This window comes from Dryobates pubescens, chromosome 14 (genome assembly GCF_014839835.1).
Source record: "Dryobates pubescens isolate bDryPub1 chromosome 14, bDryPub1.pri, whole genome shotgun sequence".
Classification (NCBI taxonomy): domain Eukaryota; kingdom Metazoa; phylum Chordata; class Aves; order Piciformes; family Picidae; genus Dryobates; species Dryobates pubescens.
This window is the reverse complement of record NC_071625.1, coordinates 1,230,892-1,250,900: the sequence shown is the minus strand read 5'-3', so window position 1 is coordinate 1,250,900 and position 20,009 is coordinate 1,230,892. Positions and strand designations below refer to the sequence as shown.

The 20,009-nt window shown below is 41.2% G+C and overlaps 1 protein-coding gene across 2 annotated transcripts in view; it reads left to right on the top strand.

Annotated features, from left to right (window-relative positions):
- Window positions 1-20,009, top strand: part of ZFPM2 (zinc finger protein, FOG family member 2) — a 300,779-nt gene that overhangs the window by 72,191 nt on the left and 208,579 nt on the right. For both annotated transcript variants that reach the window (XM_054167336.1, XM_054167335.1), the window contains one exon: window positions 4,283-4,384. In XM_054167336.1, the coding sequence (XP_054023311.1) occupies window positions 4,283-4,384 (102 nt within the window). The remainder of the gene's footprint in view (window positions 1-4,282; window positions 4,385-20,009) is intronic.

The window sequence follows — 20,009 nt, the reverse complement described above, 5'->3', positions numbered from 1 at the left end:
CCAAGTCCAGTTTGAGCGTTGTCCCTGCCCCTGACAGGGGGGGTGAAGTAGATGACATGTGAGGTGTCTTCAGTCTAAACCTTTCTATGATTCTCTTTGACTCATGACTAAATGTACTGTATGATAGTATAGATTCTTGGTCATATGAGGGTGTTTTTTTCCACATGGAGATTGGCTCAGTATGGAGGGAGACTATGGGTAGCAGGAGAAATCCATGTCGTGATATTTCAGGTGTGTAGTGCATGGATGGGGTAGCTGGTGAAGAATAGAAAATACCAAGGGAAAGAATTAAAAATACTTGTAGATGCACCCAAAGTTTTCCTTAATGTAAATTGTACACATTTTGTTCTGCTCCATTTGCACAGGACATGCATTAATTCATGAAAACTTCATTATGAAAACCACGTAACAGCGAGAAAGCAAGTTAATGAAAATTAAGCCATCTGCTAACATACATTTTCAAATCCTTTCCTCATTTCTCAAATGCTTAATTACTGTGTATACCTTAGCTGTAATTCTGCCCTTCTTTTGCCCTTCAGCCCAATCTTTTCACATAAGTTTCTCCTCCTCTTTCAACTCTAATAGTTTTGTTTGTTTGATATCTTGGTTGGCTGCATTGATTGAAAGAATGCTCAAATTTGCATACTAGCATCAGGTTTGCATATATTATAGCCTGGAAAAACTTCTGTATTTTGGAGCTAAAATTCACCATGCTTAGGCTCTATCTAGAATAATTCTTACTGTTGATGAATTTTGCTGCTGTTCTGATTTTGAGATCTGGTGTTTGCTGTGGAACAAAACTGTTTGCTTTAGTATAAAAATTCCATGCAAAGAACATTTAAAGAGCTTGCTGTGGTGATTGTACAGCTTGAATTAGAAACTCAGGATCAGAATGGCCCTTGCTCTGGAGTGCTGTCCAACATTTTGGAGAAGACTGGAGCTGATCTTGCCAGATTTGACCCTTGGAAAACAGCACGTTGTGTCTCTCCAGTAAAAAGCAATTTGTTGTAGCTGTAAGTAGCTGTAAAAGTAGACATACGAAGGTAAACAAATCTGATAGGTTCTTGAGTCCACCAGAGGGGGAAGAAAAAAACAACCAACCAAACCCCAGGTTGCTAAAAAATAACTACACAAATGCTAATTCAAAGTTGGGGTTGGTTACAAAGAATTTCTAAAAGTATTTAGGAGAATCTTGGTAGCTTTTTCAGCATGTGAGTATCGGGTGCTGGTAGATGAGAAGCTCAACTTGAGCCACCGGTGTACGCTTGCAGCTGAGCAAGCCAACTGTGTCCTGGGCTGCATCAAGAGAAGTATGGAGGTGTTTCTCCCCCTCTACTCTGCTCTGGTGAGACCCCACCTGGAGCCCCTCTTAAAGGAAGGATCTGAAGGTGCTGGAAGGTGTCCAGAGAAGGGCCACGAGGATGAGCAGAGGGCTGGAGCTGCTCTGCTATGAGGACAGACTGAGGGAGTTGAGGTTGCTCAGACTGGAGAAGAGAAGGCTCTGAGGAGACCTTATTGTGGCCTTCCAGTATCTGAAGGGGGGCTACAGGAAAGCTGGGGAGGGACTTTTTAGGGTGTCAGGTATTAATAAGACTGGGGGAATGGATCCAAGCTAGAGGAGGGGAGATTTAGATTATATCTTAGGAAGAAGCTCTTCCCCATGAGGGTGGTGAGACACTAGAAGAGGTTGCCCGGGGAGGTGATGGAAGCCTCATCCCTGGGGGTTTTGAAGGCCAGGCTGGATATGGCTGTGAGCAACCTGCTCTAGTGTGAGGTGTCCCTGCCCATGGCAAGGGGGTTGGAAATGGCTGATCCTTGAGGTCTCTTTCAACCCTGACAATTCTGTGGTTCTCTGACTGTTTTCTGAAAGGTTACTTGAAACTGAGCTGAAGCATGTGAGCTTCAAATACCTGGGTGAAATCCCACGGTCCCTGCAGCAGAAAAAATAGCCCAAATAGTCACTGTGTCTTTCAGCTTGAAGTATAACTGTATACACTGCACCAGGTGTTTAGTACTGTGTACATAAGGAACTATATTTTGTTATCAAAGTCTGGAGTGAATACAGGAATGCGTTTGTCTGAGGAGGAGTTTACCAGGCTCTTAGCCTATGAAAACCTGTTTGTTTTATGAGTGCCAGGAAGAATGTGTTATTACAAGATGTTTCTTCTGCATGCAAAGTTAATACTTCATAGTGTTTGTATGTAATCATGTACTTGAAAACTCTGGGTCACAATCTTATCTGGTATAAATATAGCACCAGTGATAACATATGGGGATCTGGCATGGTCTGTTGTAATCACATTTCTTTACCTATGTTCTAATAAAAGCTTTTGTTATCATGAGTGGGGAAAAAATGACAAGTTACTACTTAACTGTTGTGCTTTTTGCTCCTTCTTGTTTTCCTATTGTCAAACCAATGAACAGCCTGACTTAGAGGTTCAGAAATAGGCAGCATTTGTTTCATAGTGGTGTCACTTTCCTGTGGGACCCAGGGGTTTTTCTTTTAAGAAAATTGCTTCAAGAAAAAAGCAAACCATAGTTCAGTCCCATTTGACCAGTGTCCTTTGTTGTTTAGACTTGATTATTCCCCCCCCACCCCGTTCTTCCTAGGCTCTTCCTGTGCAAGAGTTTCATGGATTGATTAGTTGCAAAGAAAAAGAATCCACGAGTGCACTAACGTCCTGGCCTGGAAAAGCCCCTGAAGATGGCTTTTAACACATTACTGTAGCCAGGCTGCTCTGTGACCCTCACTGCCAATGTAATTTTTCATAGTGGTTGTTTCGAAGTATTTTCACAGAATCACAGAATAGCTCATCCAGAGCAGGATCACCTCTACCAGATCACACAGGAACACATCCAGGCAGATTTTGAATACCTCTAGAGAGAGAAACTCTGCAACCCCCCTGGGCAGCCTGTTTCAGGGCTCTGTCACCCCCACAGTGAAAAAAACTTTTCCTCATGTTTCCATGGAACTTCTATGCCTCAGCTTCCACCACTGCTCCTTGTCCTGTCATTGAGCATCAATGAGCAGAGCCCGACTCCATCCTCTTGGCACTCACCCTGCCAACATGAATGAGGTCACCTCTCATGCTCCTCCTCTCCAAGCTACAGAGCCCTCAGCTCCCTCGTCCTCTCCTCATAAGGAAGATGTTCCACTCCCTTAATCACTTTTGTGGCTCTGTGCTGGACTCGCAAGCGGTTCCCTGAGGTCCTTCTTGAACTGAGGGGTCTAGAACTGGACACTATTTATATGCAGCCTCACCAGGACAGAGTGCAGGGGAAGGAGAACCTCTCTTGTCATACAACCCACACCTTGGAATGACATTGGCCTTGGCCACAAGAGCACAGTGCTGGCTCCTGGTCATCCTTCTGTCCACTAGAACCTTCAGGTCCCTATCTCCTTCAATGCTCTCCAGCAGGTCAGCCCCCAATCTATACTACTTCATGGGGTTATTCTTTCCTAGGTGCCCTTCATTTTTGCATAGAACTTACCTAGAATGTGTGTTTAACTGAAATAGCTTCACTTTCAGTAAGGAGTTGTTCAGATAACAATTACATGGTTATCTCTAAACATTTAACATTCCCATAACTTCCCATGTGTCTCTCACACAGCCTTGTAGTGGAGCCTTGCTGAAGCAGACAGATGTTCCCAGGTATTTCTGGATGGTGTAAACTCTTAAATTTGTCAGAAATGTTGCATTTCTTTAGATAAATCTTGATAGGGAGAAAACGATTATAGGGACTTGCTGGTACATTATGACCTTTAGAGGGAAATTCCTTAAATACTGGAATACCACAGAGTAGCCTGAGCAGCCAGAATGTTCAGTGGACCATCCTTTTGTCCTGTCATTAATCCCCAGTGCATCAGGAGCGGTTAAGTGGCACTCCCAGAAAAGGCAGAACTGAAAACATATGTTGCTGGCGAGTAACGAGCTGATTTCTTCCTCTCATTTGTGCATACAAACTTAATGAGTACTTGAGCACTGCCTTACATAATGAGGTACAAGTTGTGATTTTTTTAACTTTTTTTTTTAAGCAGCATGGAGGAAACACTGATCCCTAAGCTTTGTCTCTCCACAGAGCTGCAAGGTTTGGATACTTGAGGCTTGTTGGAATCACAGATGTATGTGTCTAATAATAGGAGTTTTTCCCCTTCTCTGGTTGTAGATGTGCATGTGTTTTCACTTACACATGTAAGCAGTTGTTTGGGGATTGTAGGAGCTCTGCCTAAAAGCCACTGTTGAAATATGTCAGTGCTGTATTTCTTTGATTATTTTTTCAGGCAGTGAAGAAGCCATCCAGGAGGCAGCAGAAGCTGATGGCGATGCAAGGTCAGAGAAACCGGGGCAGCTTGCTGTGGAGACTGAAGATTGGGATGGGCCAGGTAGGAAAAAGCAGCTGAAAGCCAAGAGAAATTTCTTAACCAGCTTCCAGTATTTTAAAATACTATTAATTTAGTGTCTGTGTTATGCTTTGCATTGATTTTTAGTGAACTATTTATTTTATGACCCTTTGGAGTGCAGGAGATTGATGGGTAAGTACAAAGATAAAATTCTTGAGAAAAATTGGTTTAGACTGTACCGTTTTGTAGATTGCTCAATATCAAATGCTTTACATGCATGCTTGATACAAAAGAAAATGTTGCTGCATAGAATTTTGGGGTTAAAATGTATCATGGGGTGTTCCATGGCTGTATTGAGGTGGAAGCTGTTCTGCTGTTTTCTGAGGCTGGAAGACCAGACCCACGCCTGTCTCTCTTCTCATGCTTTTTGCCTGCGTTTAGCAACATGGTGAACATGTCAAATAGGTATGGTATCTGCTGATGTTTGCAAGGGATTTACTTGTTTAATACAAAACAATGTCATACCTGGATGTTGATTGCAGTTGAAAGTGAAATTTTAGACTGCAGTCAATGCAGTGTTTGAACTTCACATTAAAACACTGATTCGTGGTCATATTTTCTGCTGTGCACAGTGAAGAGGATGCAAGCATAACATTGCTGAGGTACAAGATGTGATGGTGACATGGGAATGCTTTCCAAGTAGCTGTTCAGTATAAATGTGTAAAGCCTCTGTTGGTGTTGTGAAAGTACCTTGGACAAAGGTGCAAATGGTATTTTTCAATCAGGCAATTCTGCAGTTGAATTCAGTGTGGTGTGTTCATGGGTACGGACTCTGGAATGGACCTTAAAAATCCATTCTATTGACTGTTTTAATAGTGCCTTTGGAAAATACTCATCAGAAGCCAAATACACTCAGAATAGCTGCCTCACTTATGGAGATTTTTCCCTAAAGAGGATGAGCACATCGGAGAAGAGTTCCAGAAGCTTTCTATCAATAATTTATAATGCAATAATAATATTTCATTAGAAAAAGTCTTATATTTCAATCACATTTTCATCCTTGCTTGATTTTGCAAATTACTGTATGCTCTTCATGAAGAGAAGAGCAAAACTAATGGTAATTCTCTGAAAGTCAATTCCTGAAAGTAGCTGGAAAATATAATGCAAACACAAAGGAAGACATAGTATATCTAATTACAATGATGTCATTGAAAATGTTTTTAATAGTAATACAGCATTAAGTTGATATTCTATATGCAGCACTGGGATGCTATATGAAAACAAAATTCAGTGTCATAACACTGTCCAGTACATCTAAAATAATGCAAAAGACATCCCTGAACGTAGCAGAACGGCCTTTTCCAGCTTCATACTGCAGTCAGTTGGTGCTGAACATATGGCTGGTTTTTAATTTAATGATAAAGAAACTGTTTGTAATCAGCAGGTTTTTGTTGCTCTTTAGCTCTAGTGCATTGCAGCGTAGCTCAATATGCATCTTGTAGGCTGTTGCTGCTTTATATCCAAGCTACCTGACAAGAAAGTTTCAGAGATGTCTTTTATGGCAGTATGGAGTAAAACCAGTATCATTTGTTTTGTTGGGAAAGAATTTCAGTTAAGCAGGGAGAGATGTGTGTTTCCTGTAGCTTTTATTGGTAGCTTTGACATGGGATAAGATGGAAATCTAAGCTGGATGTGGGAAAGTTCCTTTTGCCTTCAGAAAACTGATGACTACCAACACGAACTGAGCAGCTCTATTTTATTTAAATACTTCTTCTTTACAAGCATATAATCTGTATGAAGAAAGGAATGGATACATCCCACATGCCATACTCTCCATCATGCATGGTTTCTGAAATGGAGTTGGGTATGTATTGATACAGAAAAAGAAACAATCAGCAGAAGATTATTTTTGACCATGCAGTACAAAAATAACTTTATTCAACCATTTGAACAGGACCAGAGCATGAAATATTTTGCTTATTGAGGAACACATTTCAGCACAGAGTGAATGGAACCGCTGCAAACTTCAACAGCCTGCCCAGCTCCTAGGAGAGGTGCTGCTTCAAAGAGCAGGTCATCTTACATTCTTTGTTATCTGTTCTGTCTCTGGTCACCTTATTGAGATGGAGCTTTCTTAGGATGCAAAAATGACTGTGTTCCGCATGATACAAGTTGTTGTCAGCTGATAATGTGAACTGTGACAACTCAAGGATTCATACAAATGGTAGAGGTGTTCTGTTGTTTTAATTTTGTGGTTTGTTTTTTCTTCAGTGCTAAGGGAACATATTGTTATTTTCAGAGCCAGTACTTGCCAAGGATTGAAGTTCTGAGAGTTATTCATTAGCAGCTACTTAGTCACAAATGAGTCAAAATTAAGCTTCTGCCATGATTCAGAGTTGTGTTTGTTTGAAAATTTGCATTGTTGAATGGTTTGTGTGCATTTCCAAGCCTTTGCAGCCAGAGTGTTCTTATGAAGAAATGCAAAGTTCAGATGTGCTGTAGCTTCAAAGAGTTTCTGCTGAGGCAGTCTTTCAGACCACAGCCTTGTGACCTTCACTGGCCATCGAGACATTGCAAAGCTAATGCCTAGTTTGTGTAGTCACTTGGAGTGTTACCTGAATGTTTTGTAAACCATCCTCACTTTCATCATTTGTGTCCTCATTTTGAACAAAATAAAATCTTCATAATGAGAAGACTACTCTAAAATAAAGGAAACTGAACTCAGAAGATTGTACAAACACACAGTAAAGCACCTGGTCCTTTTCCCATTATAGCCAACAACAAAAAGTAATGGAAAGCGTCTTCAAGACTGAACTTAACCAAATTTATGTGAAAATACTTAATTTTAAAACATGGAAGCAGAGGTGATTTTACAGCCTTCAATATACTGTTTGCTATTGGATGCCTTGCTGCATGTAGATATAGCCTTTATATTACTGTCAGTATATCAGTGTATGTGAGGCCGGGGATCAGTGTTTCAAAACATAACGAGCAAAAGACGGACTGACTTCTGCAGGCCATCCAGTCACATAAGAGAGTAGGAGTCTTGTTTTCACTGGTCTGTGGGAAAGTGTGCAGGTCAAGGGAGGATCTCCTCCCACTCTACTCAGCCCTAGTCAGAGCACATCTGCAATGCTGTGTATGGTCCTGGGCTCCTCAGTTCAAGAGGGACAGGATACTACTGGAGAGAGTTCAGCAGAGAGCTGAGAGGTTGATTAAGGGACTGGAGCATCTCTCTTAGGAGGAAAGACTGAAAGACCTGAATAACTTGACATAGTAGCTGCAGCAAAATTTTAGCTTCAGTTTTATGAAGTTATGTGTTTGTGAGAAGGTGATACAAGTTTTGCACAAAGGGCAGTATGTCTGAAAAGATCTTGGGGCTTAGTGAACCAAGGCTGAGCCCACAAGATGGACTTGTGGCTAAAGCATGTGTTTGGATTCTCAAATTACCTTACTTGTCTCCATAGCAGTCGTCTTTGATGCTGAATCAAGGTTCCATCTCTTGCATTCTCTCTTCAAGAACCTCACATTCGAAACAGGTTTAGAAAAGAGCCACTGGAATGTTGAAAGAACTGGTATTAAGTCTAGGTCCTTTTCCTATCTATTTTATCAAAGAAAATATTAAAGGACAGCCTGATTACAAACTACTTCAAATTCAGAGTGAAAATCTGATAACTATGGGTACCTCTTCCTAGTAAAAGTATCAGAAGATGAAATAGATGTTAAAACTCCATTTCAGACACAAAGAAGAGATTTTAGTGCTTAGAAACTTAATTGTTGCAGCATTTTGTGAAAAGTCATTTATCTGTCATTAGAAGTACTTGCAGTCAGGATAAGATACTGTCCAAGAGATCGTGATCCAGTTCTGTGGCAAACAGTGAGATTTTAAAATGGAGTAGATTCTACTGGCGCAGAAGTTAGGCTGGCTGACCATGGTCATTCCTGGCAACTGAAATGGAGTGAATAAATCAATACCCTGTATAGAACTTGTGTAAATATTCTACTATGTGGATGCATTTATAGGCGCTAGAAATTCTCCTCACCAGCAGCTATGATAGGCATGGTAACTTCTTTGTGCTCTTCTAATTTGTGTGCTACTATTGTCTAATGATAGAATAAATACAGTAGAAGACACCCCATATCTGTTCTGTGAGTAATGTACAAGGGAAACTTGTTTCATTCTAGACAGATGGGGCACAGTTTTCTACTTCTGACTAAGCCAAAAAAGGTTTTCAAAAGCTGCTCTGCCATCCTACTCCTAATAACCAGTGAGTGTTTCAGCCATTGGTGAAGTTGTATCTGCCTGGTAAGACAAAGAAATACTCTCTGTGGTAGGAGTTGGTGAACTCAGAGCAACATGATCTAGTGGAAGGTGCCCCTGCACCCTGTGGTGTTGCAACTGGATGATCCTTGAGATCTCTTCCAAACCTGACAATTCTGTGATTTGCAAAGGTGAAAATACCCACTCAGAAAATCTTGGTCCTGAGGAGGAATTGACATCGCTCTCTCTTACTGCACATGCCTTTTCCCTGGGCGAGCTCTTCGTTTCATAGTTGTAAAGGAGCACAGCTTTCTTGCAAATGAGCTGATTTTATGAGCCTTGAAAGGCAATCTCAGGAATTGTTTTGAAATGTATCTGAATTTTTCTTAGTGAGAAAATGTGATTTGTCCATGTCTCCGAAATGAAGGAACGAACCAAACCAACCAACCAAAAGCGGTGGAAAATTAGAGCCTGAAACTCCTGTGGTAATTCAACCATATTTTGTTCATGTATTGTTTACACTCATCTCCTCGTAAAGCAGAAGTGTTTCCCATGTGTAAAATTCTGTCTCCAGTAAATCAACATCTGCTGTAGATAATAGTAAAGCAGGGTGAACTCACAACACACCTTACATCTCAGATGACTCTTCAGAGCTCACATGCATGTGTCAGAGAACTGTTGAAAACAGTACAAAGGGCAGCTAAAGATAGCACTATGTAGTTTCTTTTAATTGCTGTTCCAGAGTGGTATTTTTCTTGAAGTGTATCAGAAAGTTGAAGAAAAATAGTAAACAGAAAATGAAGCAGTGTCTTAAAATATCATTTACTGAACTGTGTTTAATAAAAGACAGAACCAGGCTTTCAGGGCAGTTCTGGGGTATTGCTTTAAGGAGCTGTGGGTCAGCAAGGTTCTAGTGACCATCTGATACGCCAGCTGCTGAAGAGATTTCCTGTAACCATTCGTAAGAATCCCTGTGAGTGTGTATTGACTGATGGGGTTACTCTGCGTTATGTAGTAATACCATAAACGGTTCCGTTTGCAAAGCAAAACAGTGTAATATAGATCGGAACGGTTAGAAGACTACTGCAAGGTGGAAACAGACATTAACTGTAGTCATTTCCATCCCCTTTTTACCTTTTCTTTCCTTTTTTTTTTTTCTTCCTTTTTCCCCCCTTTTTAATTTTTTCCCCCCTTTTCTTTTTTTCTTTCTTTCTCTTTAAACCAGTCCTAAGAAGGACTTGGAGATTACTGTCCTGATTTTGTTTCCTTTTTTGATTGGGGAAATGTGGTAGATATAAGATCTTGGAAATGCTATTTGATGTAAATTAACAAAAATCCATGAAACATAGTTAACTATAGATATAGTCTGACAGTAAGAAGAATATTGGGAAGAAGCAGAGGAAATCATAGAAGGACTGTGTGTTACTCTGACAGTGAATCGGTATTATCTCTGCTATCAGATAATGCAGTTATCATTAATTTTCACATTTGCATTTCAATCTTTGGAAGGAAATGACTCTTGCCGGATGAAGATAAGAGCTCTGTACCACTATAATGAACCATCATTTTATCCCCATGCTTTGTATCTGTATGAAAATGAGGCTGGGTGGTGGTGTGGTATGTGCGGTGGGGGTAGGGGGGGTCATAGAAACGTTATAACCAAGTGTCAAAAATCACTGCAGACTTTGGGAGCCTTTATGAGACAAGAGGCAGGCTAAATAAATCTTCTGTAGTGAAGTGGATATTGGATTAAAAGCAGAGAGCTAGGCTGCTGTACTGGGGAGCTGGGAGGGGATCTTAGAGGAACATGGCAGGATTTATGTGGGTCTTCATCTGGTTTCCATTACTGGTTTGGAATTGGGAGGAGGCCATGCGGACGCAGGACAGCAAAAGCGATGGTGTAATAGTTGTCTTTTGACGCTTGAATACGGTTAAGGTAGCTGAAGTCAGTGCTAGTGGACCACTGTATTCAGGGTCTGGATAGCGATACTGGAGCTGCTTCAAAAGGTTACCACATCTGTGTTAAATGCAGGACTGCAAATAATTTGCAGTCTTGTATACAGAGCTGATCTAAGTCTTCAGGGACTGTAATGTTCCCAATCCGTTTCCATGCATAGCCCAGATTTTGTGTTGATTACCTGAAATTCCGTCTGCAGAACTCTGCAAGGCCTCATTCCATTTTAGGTCAGACTGAGTAAAATCATTGTTCCCTAAGTATTCTTTGACTATACTCAACTCATTTGGCCTTTTTGATGGGTTGGTACCTATAGATTACAGACTTCGTCCATGCATCATTGGGACTCACTGCCAGCTGTCTGCTAAAAGCATAAACTCTTGAGGTTTGTACATCCCCCACCCCCCATTTTTTGGTAACAAAAGCTGAGTTTCTTACATCATCAAATGATTATAAGAACTGATATTTAAAAGGTGTTCTTTTAAAAAGCCATTCTTAGTGTATGACCTGGAACCCCTTAGAGGAACACCAGGATATCCATCTTCCTGTGATGAGCAGGGATTGACCAATTAATATGCTGGCTGTATCAGCTACTTCCTCCTGCAGACCTTTCTCGGGGCTTTGCCTCTCTGTTCGTACATGGTCATGAGCACATTTCTGTCAGTTGGTGTGAAGATGGAAAATTACTCCTTTGTTAGTAAATTCAGTCATGGCAGAAGCTGAGTAGTATGTATTTGGAAGGTGTTAAAATGGTCCCTGGCAGGACTTCATTGGAGGCCAGTTGACACGCTGCCCAAATAAGACCCCAAGGTGCAGGGGTTAAAGCTTTGCAGGGAGCACTCTCCAGAGAGAGCTTGTGTGCAGGCACCTATTTGAAGGTAGCTTGTGTGCAGGCACCTATTTAAAGGCTAAGGAAGTCTCACGGCACATAAATCTGACCCTGTTTGGCCTCAGTTCCCAGAACTGTTCCTTGGCAGAGGTGTTTAACTCTCCTGTACGTTTAGCAGACATGCGTAGTTCAGAAGCTGGCTGTTCTTCGTGGCGGTTCATCTTGGTGGTGGACTGCTCTCTGCTGGGCCTGAATGGTGGGAGAGTGGCTGTGTGAACTCACAGAGCAGCCAAACCTTTGCTGTCATCTTTCCCCCATGCAGTTTTGACTTCTGTGGGAAACAGACTGTTGTGTGACTTAGAAATCATGGGAGAAATGTTGATTTATGGTCACACCTGACAAAATGATGCCCAGAAACAGTGGTCAGCAAGGCTTTAAGAAAAAATGGAAGTGTCATTGACCTAAAATCATGTGAATGAGGAACAGCTCCTCCTAAAATCACATGAAAAGGCAGTTGTGAATTTTGAAAAGAAAATGATACATCCTGGCTTGGTGTCACTTGTTAGGGTGGCTTCTGCAGCATCCCTTTCATGAGTCAAGGTGCAAATGCAGTAGGATTCTGTAAACTTGGAGATCAGCATTACCTCATTTGACTTGCAGCTTAAAAATATCAAAACCCAATGAGTTCATCACTGAATACTGGAGCCCTTGTCAAGCATTCCAACTGTTGTGTCGGCTGGGAAGCTATTGCCTTATCATTGTTTCCCACAGTTAATGTATATATGTGAATTTAAATGCCATTACAAAATTAGTTTAGAAGTAGCATCTTCTCCTGTGTACATTTCACATCTGGAGTACTTTTATTTCAACAATTAGCTTTTTAGAATATGTTCAAATGCAAAACTACTGTTTTTATCCCAGTGAAAATGCTTCAGATAACTGAAACTACCTGAAACATCTTAGTATTCCGTGGTTTTGTGAAAAGACCATGGATACAGACTGGAACCCAGGAGGTTCTGCCTCGCCGTGAGGAAAGCCTTCTTTACCGTGAGGGTGATGATGCGCTAGAGCAGGCTGCCCAGAGAGGTTGTGGAGTCTCCTTCTCTGGAGGCTTTCCAAACCCACCTGGATGCATTCCTGTGAGGCTTGCCCAGAGTGAATCTGCTCTGGCAGGGAACTTGGACTTGATTTCCAACCCACATCATTCCATGATTCTGTGATTTAGTATTCCTGGTCCTTTTTTGGCCCATTTGTGAAATATTTATTACTTGACGTAGCAAGACTTTTCATTTTTGTTGTGTAAGGTGTAAAGTGTTCTTTGGAAACCATCCTAATCTGCAAGGGACAAGTTTTTAAACTAGGTGGGCTTGAAATTGATCCAGTATCTTCCTGAATTCTTTCGTACTCAGTTATGTCCATCATGAGGCAAGAGCTTTGGCCTGACTCCTAAAGGGCTTTGAACTCTGAATGAAAGGTGATACACATTAGAAATGTATTCTGTTTTGATTGACATTTATGCTTCAAGCACAAAAGACTTCTTGTTCTCTGAAAAAAGTTGATAGCTGGGAAAGGCATGTGGAAGGGATGAATGATCAGATTCACTAGGTACTTTGCTTTGGACATGATATGCTATAGAGTGGATATTATGTAAAGTACAAATCCCTGTAGGTCACACAGTGAAGGACTCCTAGTCTGTGATATTCTGCAGGGAATCAATGAACATCTGCATTACAATGCATTGTTTCTTGTAGTTTCATGCACCAAGGGACCTGCAGAGGCTGGCAGAAAGCTTTGCACTTTTCAGCTGTCTCCACTGTAGTTTGGTCATAAAGGCAATATAACACCCTAGTAATTGCAAAGGACTGGGAAACAATGTCTGGGTTTGGAAACAGATGGGGTGAGAATCAAAAGAGACAAGTAATTGGTCCACAACTATTTTGTTCTTTGTTGTGTTTTTCTCATTAATTCAGCTGAGGCTATTGCATGCGAGACACTGCATAGCAACACTGGCTGGAGCAATTGAAGGGTGGATGTGTTAATGTGTTGAACTCTATACACAACATAGTGTTATTTAACACAGAAGGATGTAGTCCAGCAGTTGAATGCAAATGCTGGTGAGAGGTGGTAGTGGCTTTCTTAAATTGGCCAGTTTCAGTTGGTTTCAGTTGTGTGTTGTGTTCAGCACATCATTAAAGAACTCTCTCTCAAGGCATCCTAACATAAAAATTGGAATAATAGAATTGAAACAACACAAACATTGTCACCAGGAACTATTGTGCCTCCCTTCGCACTCACTTTGGCTGGGAATGCAAAGTCTGATCATAGTCATAGAATGGCTCAGCTTGGAAGGTACCTTAGAGACCATCTCCAACCTCCCCACCATGGGCAGGGACACCTCTCAACTAGACTCACCTGCTCAAGGACTCATCCAGCCTGGCCTTGAAGACCAACAGGGAGGATGCCGCCACAACCTGCCTGGCAACCAGTCTAATCCTGCCTTCCCTCAGCTTCAAACCATTCCTCCTTTCCTGTCTCAGACACGCTCATGAAAAGTCCCTCTGCAGCATTCCTGTAGGATCCCTTCAGCTATCGGAAGGCAGCTCTAAGGTGTCCCCCCCAGAATCACAAACTGGATACTAGAAATTACTCAACAAAATGACACAGCTGGGAGTCAGAAAAGGAAGCCAGACATGGGACTGCAGCAGTCCTGTGGGCAAAATTCCTCTCCATTCTGAGCTGGCCTGTCTCAGCATCTGTGTTTAGCTCAGTGAGACCAGCTTAGCACACGTTTGGATTTAGGGTTGAATTGCCACACTTCATTTTTAGAGGACTTTATTATCACATACTCAAAAGGATATGGAGCAAATGGCAGATCTTATTTCCTCTCCTTGATGTAGACTTCAGACAAGGGTATGTGTAATGGTCTTTGTCAAATGCAATAATGATCATACAGGCACTTGGCACTCAGCAGTCGCTCAGCACTTACTCACCAACATGGCAAAAGTAAGCATGTTTGTCTCAATAGCATCAGACCTCCTTTTTGTTCAGTTAACAACATTTTTAGTTGTTTAAACATATTCTAATTGCATTACTGACTCCCCAGAGCCAAATGTTCAGAAGTGTTGGCCAGAGTTAAAACATTTAGTGTACCTATGCAGATACTCAGGTAGGGACAAGGAATAAAGGATTAAAGCCTGTGTTTGGGAAGTTGTAGGTGAGAAATGGCCTCTGTTCCTCATTTTCTCTGCAGTCAGCTGAAGAGCTGAGACCTTCTGAAGCATCTGTAGAGAGGACATCTGGGATTCCAGGGTTTTTCGGTCTTTCATTTCTTTGTTGGGGCTCTTTTTTGTGGCTTGCTTGTTAGTGGCTTTTCCAGGCCAGTTGGACTCTCTCTCTGGAGGTCTCTTCCAACCCTGAGCATTGTGTGATTCCATGATTCTAGGTCTCTGCTTCTCTGACACTGAATTTTAAAAGTGCTTCATCAGCATAAAGCAACCATGATGAATTATTGTGGCTCATTTAGAAAGACAATACAAGGTATGCCATAGACACACTGGTCCAGAGTGTTGCATATATGCACTTTGGGTTAGGTGGCAACTAAAGGAGACTGAATTTCAAATTATAGTATTGTGGGGGAAAAAAAAAGAATAATCCTTCATTTAGTTATTTGAAATTTGATAGTTGCACAGTGATGCCAAAACTATGATCAGTTCATTAATCTTTGGCTTGCATAGATAACTAAATACTAGTTCTCATTAACAACAACGAGGCTGGCCGGACAGCTCTCATGACAAGCATTCGCTGGAGTTCCCTTAGGTGCAGCACAGCCCTGGTTTTAGGTTTGCCAAATGCCACCCTGGAAGTGCTCTGTATGGTTTGTTACCATCTGATACAACAGGCAGGATTGTAAACTTTTTGTACTTAATACTTTTGCTCCTGTGGTTTCTGCTCTTTGGTTGTTGCTGACTTATTCTCAGAAAAAAAGCCCAAACAGTCTTTCTTTTTCCCCCAACGACAGAACTGCTGAGCATTTGCTAGTGAGTTTTTTCCCAAGTGTATATTGGATCTCACCTTTTCATGGAAATGATTTTTAAGAGGTGCTCTCTACATATGTGAGGATTTCTAGCAGCAGGGGAAGAAAAGGAAAGAAAAATCCTCCAAGAAACCAAGAGATTTTGGTGTGCTGCAGCCCGATAAGAGCTAGCATTTAGTTTAATTACTCTATCCATTTAATTGCTATATACATTTTAGGCATCAAATTTTGAACCTCTTCCAAGGAAATGAATTTTCCCTCATCTTGTCCTGCTAATCATTGTTTTAATAGTTGCAACTTACTTCATTTTATTTTCGGTATCTTTATGCCTCAACTGATGAATCATCTGGGATGGAAGAATGATGTGATGAGGTTGTTGACAGGGATGTGGCTGGGAGGTGAACAGTGCAGAATTGAAAATGGTATATATGTGCCAGAGGACATCATCAGGGGACACTGGAGAAGTGTACTTGCACAGTGCCTTCAAACGTGTGACCTGACAGAGCACGGGGCAGTGAGGAGCACTAATGCATCCTACGTGATGCATTAAGGAAACTTCAACTTCCTTTAATACTTTCTTGGGGGGTTGGAATTTATCTGATTACAGAAAATCTGTTCTTGAGTTGTGCCTCTTGTCAATATGTTGTCCAATGCCATGTGCATATTGGCAAGCAGGATGCAGTAGATCAGCTGTTCTACTGCTGCACTGCTCTCGCGTTCAGTGTTGCACATGCTGGGGAGCTCAAGCAGCAAATTAACCAGTACTCTGAGAGCACTTAGAAGCCCTGATGTGCCCTATGACAAAGCCTTTTGCCAGCTGCTTGCTTTTTAAGTTTCTATCTATTATTTTTTTTAAGAGACAAAATATGACTTGAACATGTCTGAAAGCCTGTCACATCCCCTTCACCACTGCTCAGCTTCTGGAATCATTGCCCTGTAACAAGTGCTAGGTACATTTCCCCAAAGCTTGGACAGCTCGTGACGCTTATCTGGAGAGAAGAATGATATATTTTTAAAAGGCAAATGCTGACCTAGTTAGTGAGGCTGAAACCATTCATTAATTAGAAGTCATAATTGCAATTACATGGTAAAATTAATTTATCACAAAAATAATCCTATCAGTTTTCCTTTTTGGGGAAAAAAAAAAAGGAACCAAATGATTTTTAGCAGCCCCTATTGCTTGAGGCTGATATTACAGTGATACTGGTTTGGAGTGAATAAAGTAATCAAATTCTATTTTCAAGATCTGAAACCCTGAGACCACATCAGTGATAGTTTATATAGCACATGAGATTCACTTGAGTTGTAATTTTGTAATTACATATAATATATAAAGCATATATGCACAGATAAATGCATAAAAGGGAGAGAGTGTGCTGAAATTTAAACAGAGTGAATTGAAGATAACACAGCATATAATATATAGAAAAAATTATGTAATGGGGCAAGTATGCTGCAGTGTATGAAACTCAGAATGCCTTTTGTACCCTCAGGCTATTTAGACTTCCTTGATATTCAAATCTTAATGTACATTAAATGGAATTTAAGGAGGTCCACCTGGCTGGACCTCAGGCAGACTTAGCAAGTAGTGCTCCTTGGGGATACCACTTCATGTATACATTTGCAAAGATGTTATAGCCATGAAATACAGTCCTTTGATGACATCATAACTGTGAAATATTACTTTATTTTGCTCACCAGCAGTCAGAGCTTTGCTTTATCTGTGCTAAGCAGTCTATGTGCATAAATAAAGAATAGCCAACACTAAAGCTGCCTGCTGTCACCTAACGTGGCCACCTTCAGTCGGAGTACTCGTCGCTCCCTGTGATGCCCTACGCGTGTCGGGGGGCTGTCTGCAGAAGAACATGCTGCCACATACTGTGAAATCTAACATCGTCTTCTCTCCAGAAACACCATGAGAAGCACTGTGGACACCCTTAGAGAGCTATTTACATTTTAACAGAGGGTAAACATTTATTACCTTATGTCAGGGTGGTCAAACATGGTCTTTAAGGATCTCAACATTTCTGGTTGTGTTTAAGTAAACAGAAAAGTGCACACTGATGTCAGTGAAGTTAATACCTAGTCTGGTAATAGCTAACATGTAGAATACCTGTGGATACTCATAAATACACTTATTTTTAGGAGAAGGACTGCTAGGCATAGTCAGCAGGGGAGTGTTCATCCACCTGGACTTTGTTGTTAATGGGAGATGGGGGCAAGGATATTTTTGGGCATCTGAAAATATCTCAAATCTCTAAGAAAAAAACTTCATAGAACACTACCAAAAAAAAAAAAAACCAAAACAGGCTTAAATCTATTTTTCCCAGCCTAACCTGGCATTTGAAGGTAGAAGCAATAAGTCATCAGTTTTATTTTATAAATTTTTTCTCTCCAGGTAGTAATATCAATAAATAAATAAATCTACTTTTAGGAGAATGCTTTTGGTCTTCTAAGCTCCCATCTTGCCAGGCATTTACAGGCTTTGAATTCAAGGTGTATAAGCATGCCATTAAGCAAAGAGCTACTCGTATGCATTAAGTTGAGCACATAGGTGAGTGTTTGTAGGACTGTGGCCTGAGGTCAGAAGCTCTTCCAGGAGGAGCTGCTTTTATCATTGTGCTTTCCACCTACTCAGCAAAACTGTTAGCTCCTGTGAATTAATAGGGATGCAAATCGAAGCAATGCTAAAGGCCCTTTTCCACTCCTCTGACGATGTAAAAGGGCCTTAAAGGTTGAGTAAGTTACTTCAGCCAGATCCGGAATTCTGAATGCAATAAGGACTTCAGACAGCAAATCCTTGAGTTTGTTAATTACTGAGTGTTGTTCATGGAGTTGCTTGCTTTTCTAACTCCCCTGTTGAAAGCATTTTTGATTGAACTGCTTCCTGCACGACATGTTGTGACTCATACATACCTTTTAAGGTGGGTAGGCTTCTCTGAGAAGAAAAATTTAAATGTGGAGGCTGCTGTTCATTTTTCTTTTCCACAGTGGCTTCGTTGTCAGTGGTAGGGTAGTAAGATCCTACATGTTCCTGTTTTAAATTGATAACTCATTTGGATTCTGCAGCCCTGTTTAAAACAAATAAACAAAACCCCCCCAAACCCATCAAACAAAAACCCCACAAACCAATACAAAAGCCTGACTCTGATCACAGCTGTGGAATGCAGTCTTGTGGTGGCACAGTCCATGTGAGTCTCAAACTTCCTTTCTTTGCTAGTGCTGAGGGGTTTCCCATAGCTGCATATAATACAATTTTTGCTCTACCTCTATATAGCAATATGCCAATATTAGAACTGAGAGGAGAAAATGTTAAAAATATTGCCCAGGGTGGGACTCTTCCCAAGGAAAAAAAAATTCTTAAAGGAAGCACTTAATATTATTTGTAATGATCTTTTGCAGCTGAGGGTTGTTAAAGGGCCATCAGTTTTACTGAGGGGATTTTCTGAAACACCTTGTGTGAAGCATCAGTGCCTCTTAGCTGTTCCTTCTGAAAATCACCTGAATCTGGTGCCTGTTGTTTCAATGATAGCGGAGCCCAAGCAGTATTTTAGCATTAGGACTTGATGGGTCTCTCAAGTGTCAGCTGATAGACTTAAGCTTATGTTAGCAGGTAAAGGAAATGCAGCCTTTTAAAGGTCCTGTTTTCTCCATGTCAGTTTCTTACTTGTGGCCCATCCTGTTCATGCTTTCCACTGACCTTATTTCTGCAATGTTTATGTTGTACAGACACTGCCTACTGCTGATGTTTCCTGCTGTATGCAGTATTTGTGACAGTAAGCCCACGTGTGGTGTTTAGCCGAATGCATTTATTTCATATGAAAAGCGGCACCCTAGTTTATAAGGGGGTTCCGTCTTGGAATTGTGGCCCAGTGGGACTTAACTGTTGTATTTGTCCTCCTCCCCCGCCGCCTGCCCTCGGGTGCCTGTTCACACATGCAGACAGTCCCAGCAGGGCGGCTATCGAGGTGACGGTCGAGCAGTGCTGGGTGGAGCAAGTGTCTTGACGTTGGGGTGGCTTAAAAATGATTCACACAAAAGGCGTGCAGCGCCGAGTCAGTGTGCTCACACATGTGCTGAGAAATTGCCATTTCCTTCCTCGTGAAGGTCTGTTTTCTTTAACAATAAAAATGGAAAGCTTTTTGTTGTTCCTATTCCCTTTTGATCATTCCTAATTTCTGATCATCTCCTCTTTGTATTCCTGCTCTGGTTTTGTTCATGCTTTTCGTTTTCACTCTGCTCTGTATTCCTTTCTGTCATTTATTTCCTTTGATTCTTTCACAGTCCCTTTTCGATGTGGTGTGTCTCCCTCACAAATTATAATTACACAAGTATTGCTGTTTTCTTCAGCACTCCAAATTTACTTACTTAGCTTTCTAAGTTTGGGTGCAGTGTTTCTTATGGTATTTATCAAGGGGACTGTAGAGAGAAATGAGCACATGACGACTATCCTTGGCTTTGCAGTGTTTCCAGAGAGCATCTGCTGGTATTCAGTTGATTATTATTTTTTTCCTCTCAGCTGTTTATATAACACACACATATGTATCATCAACTCCATGAAAACACCAGGGAGAAAATGAATTTGATGAA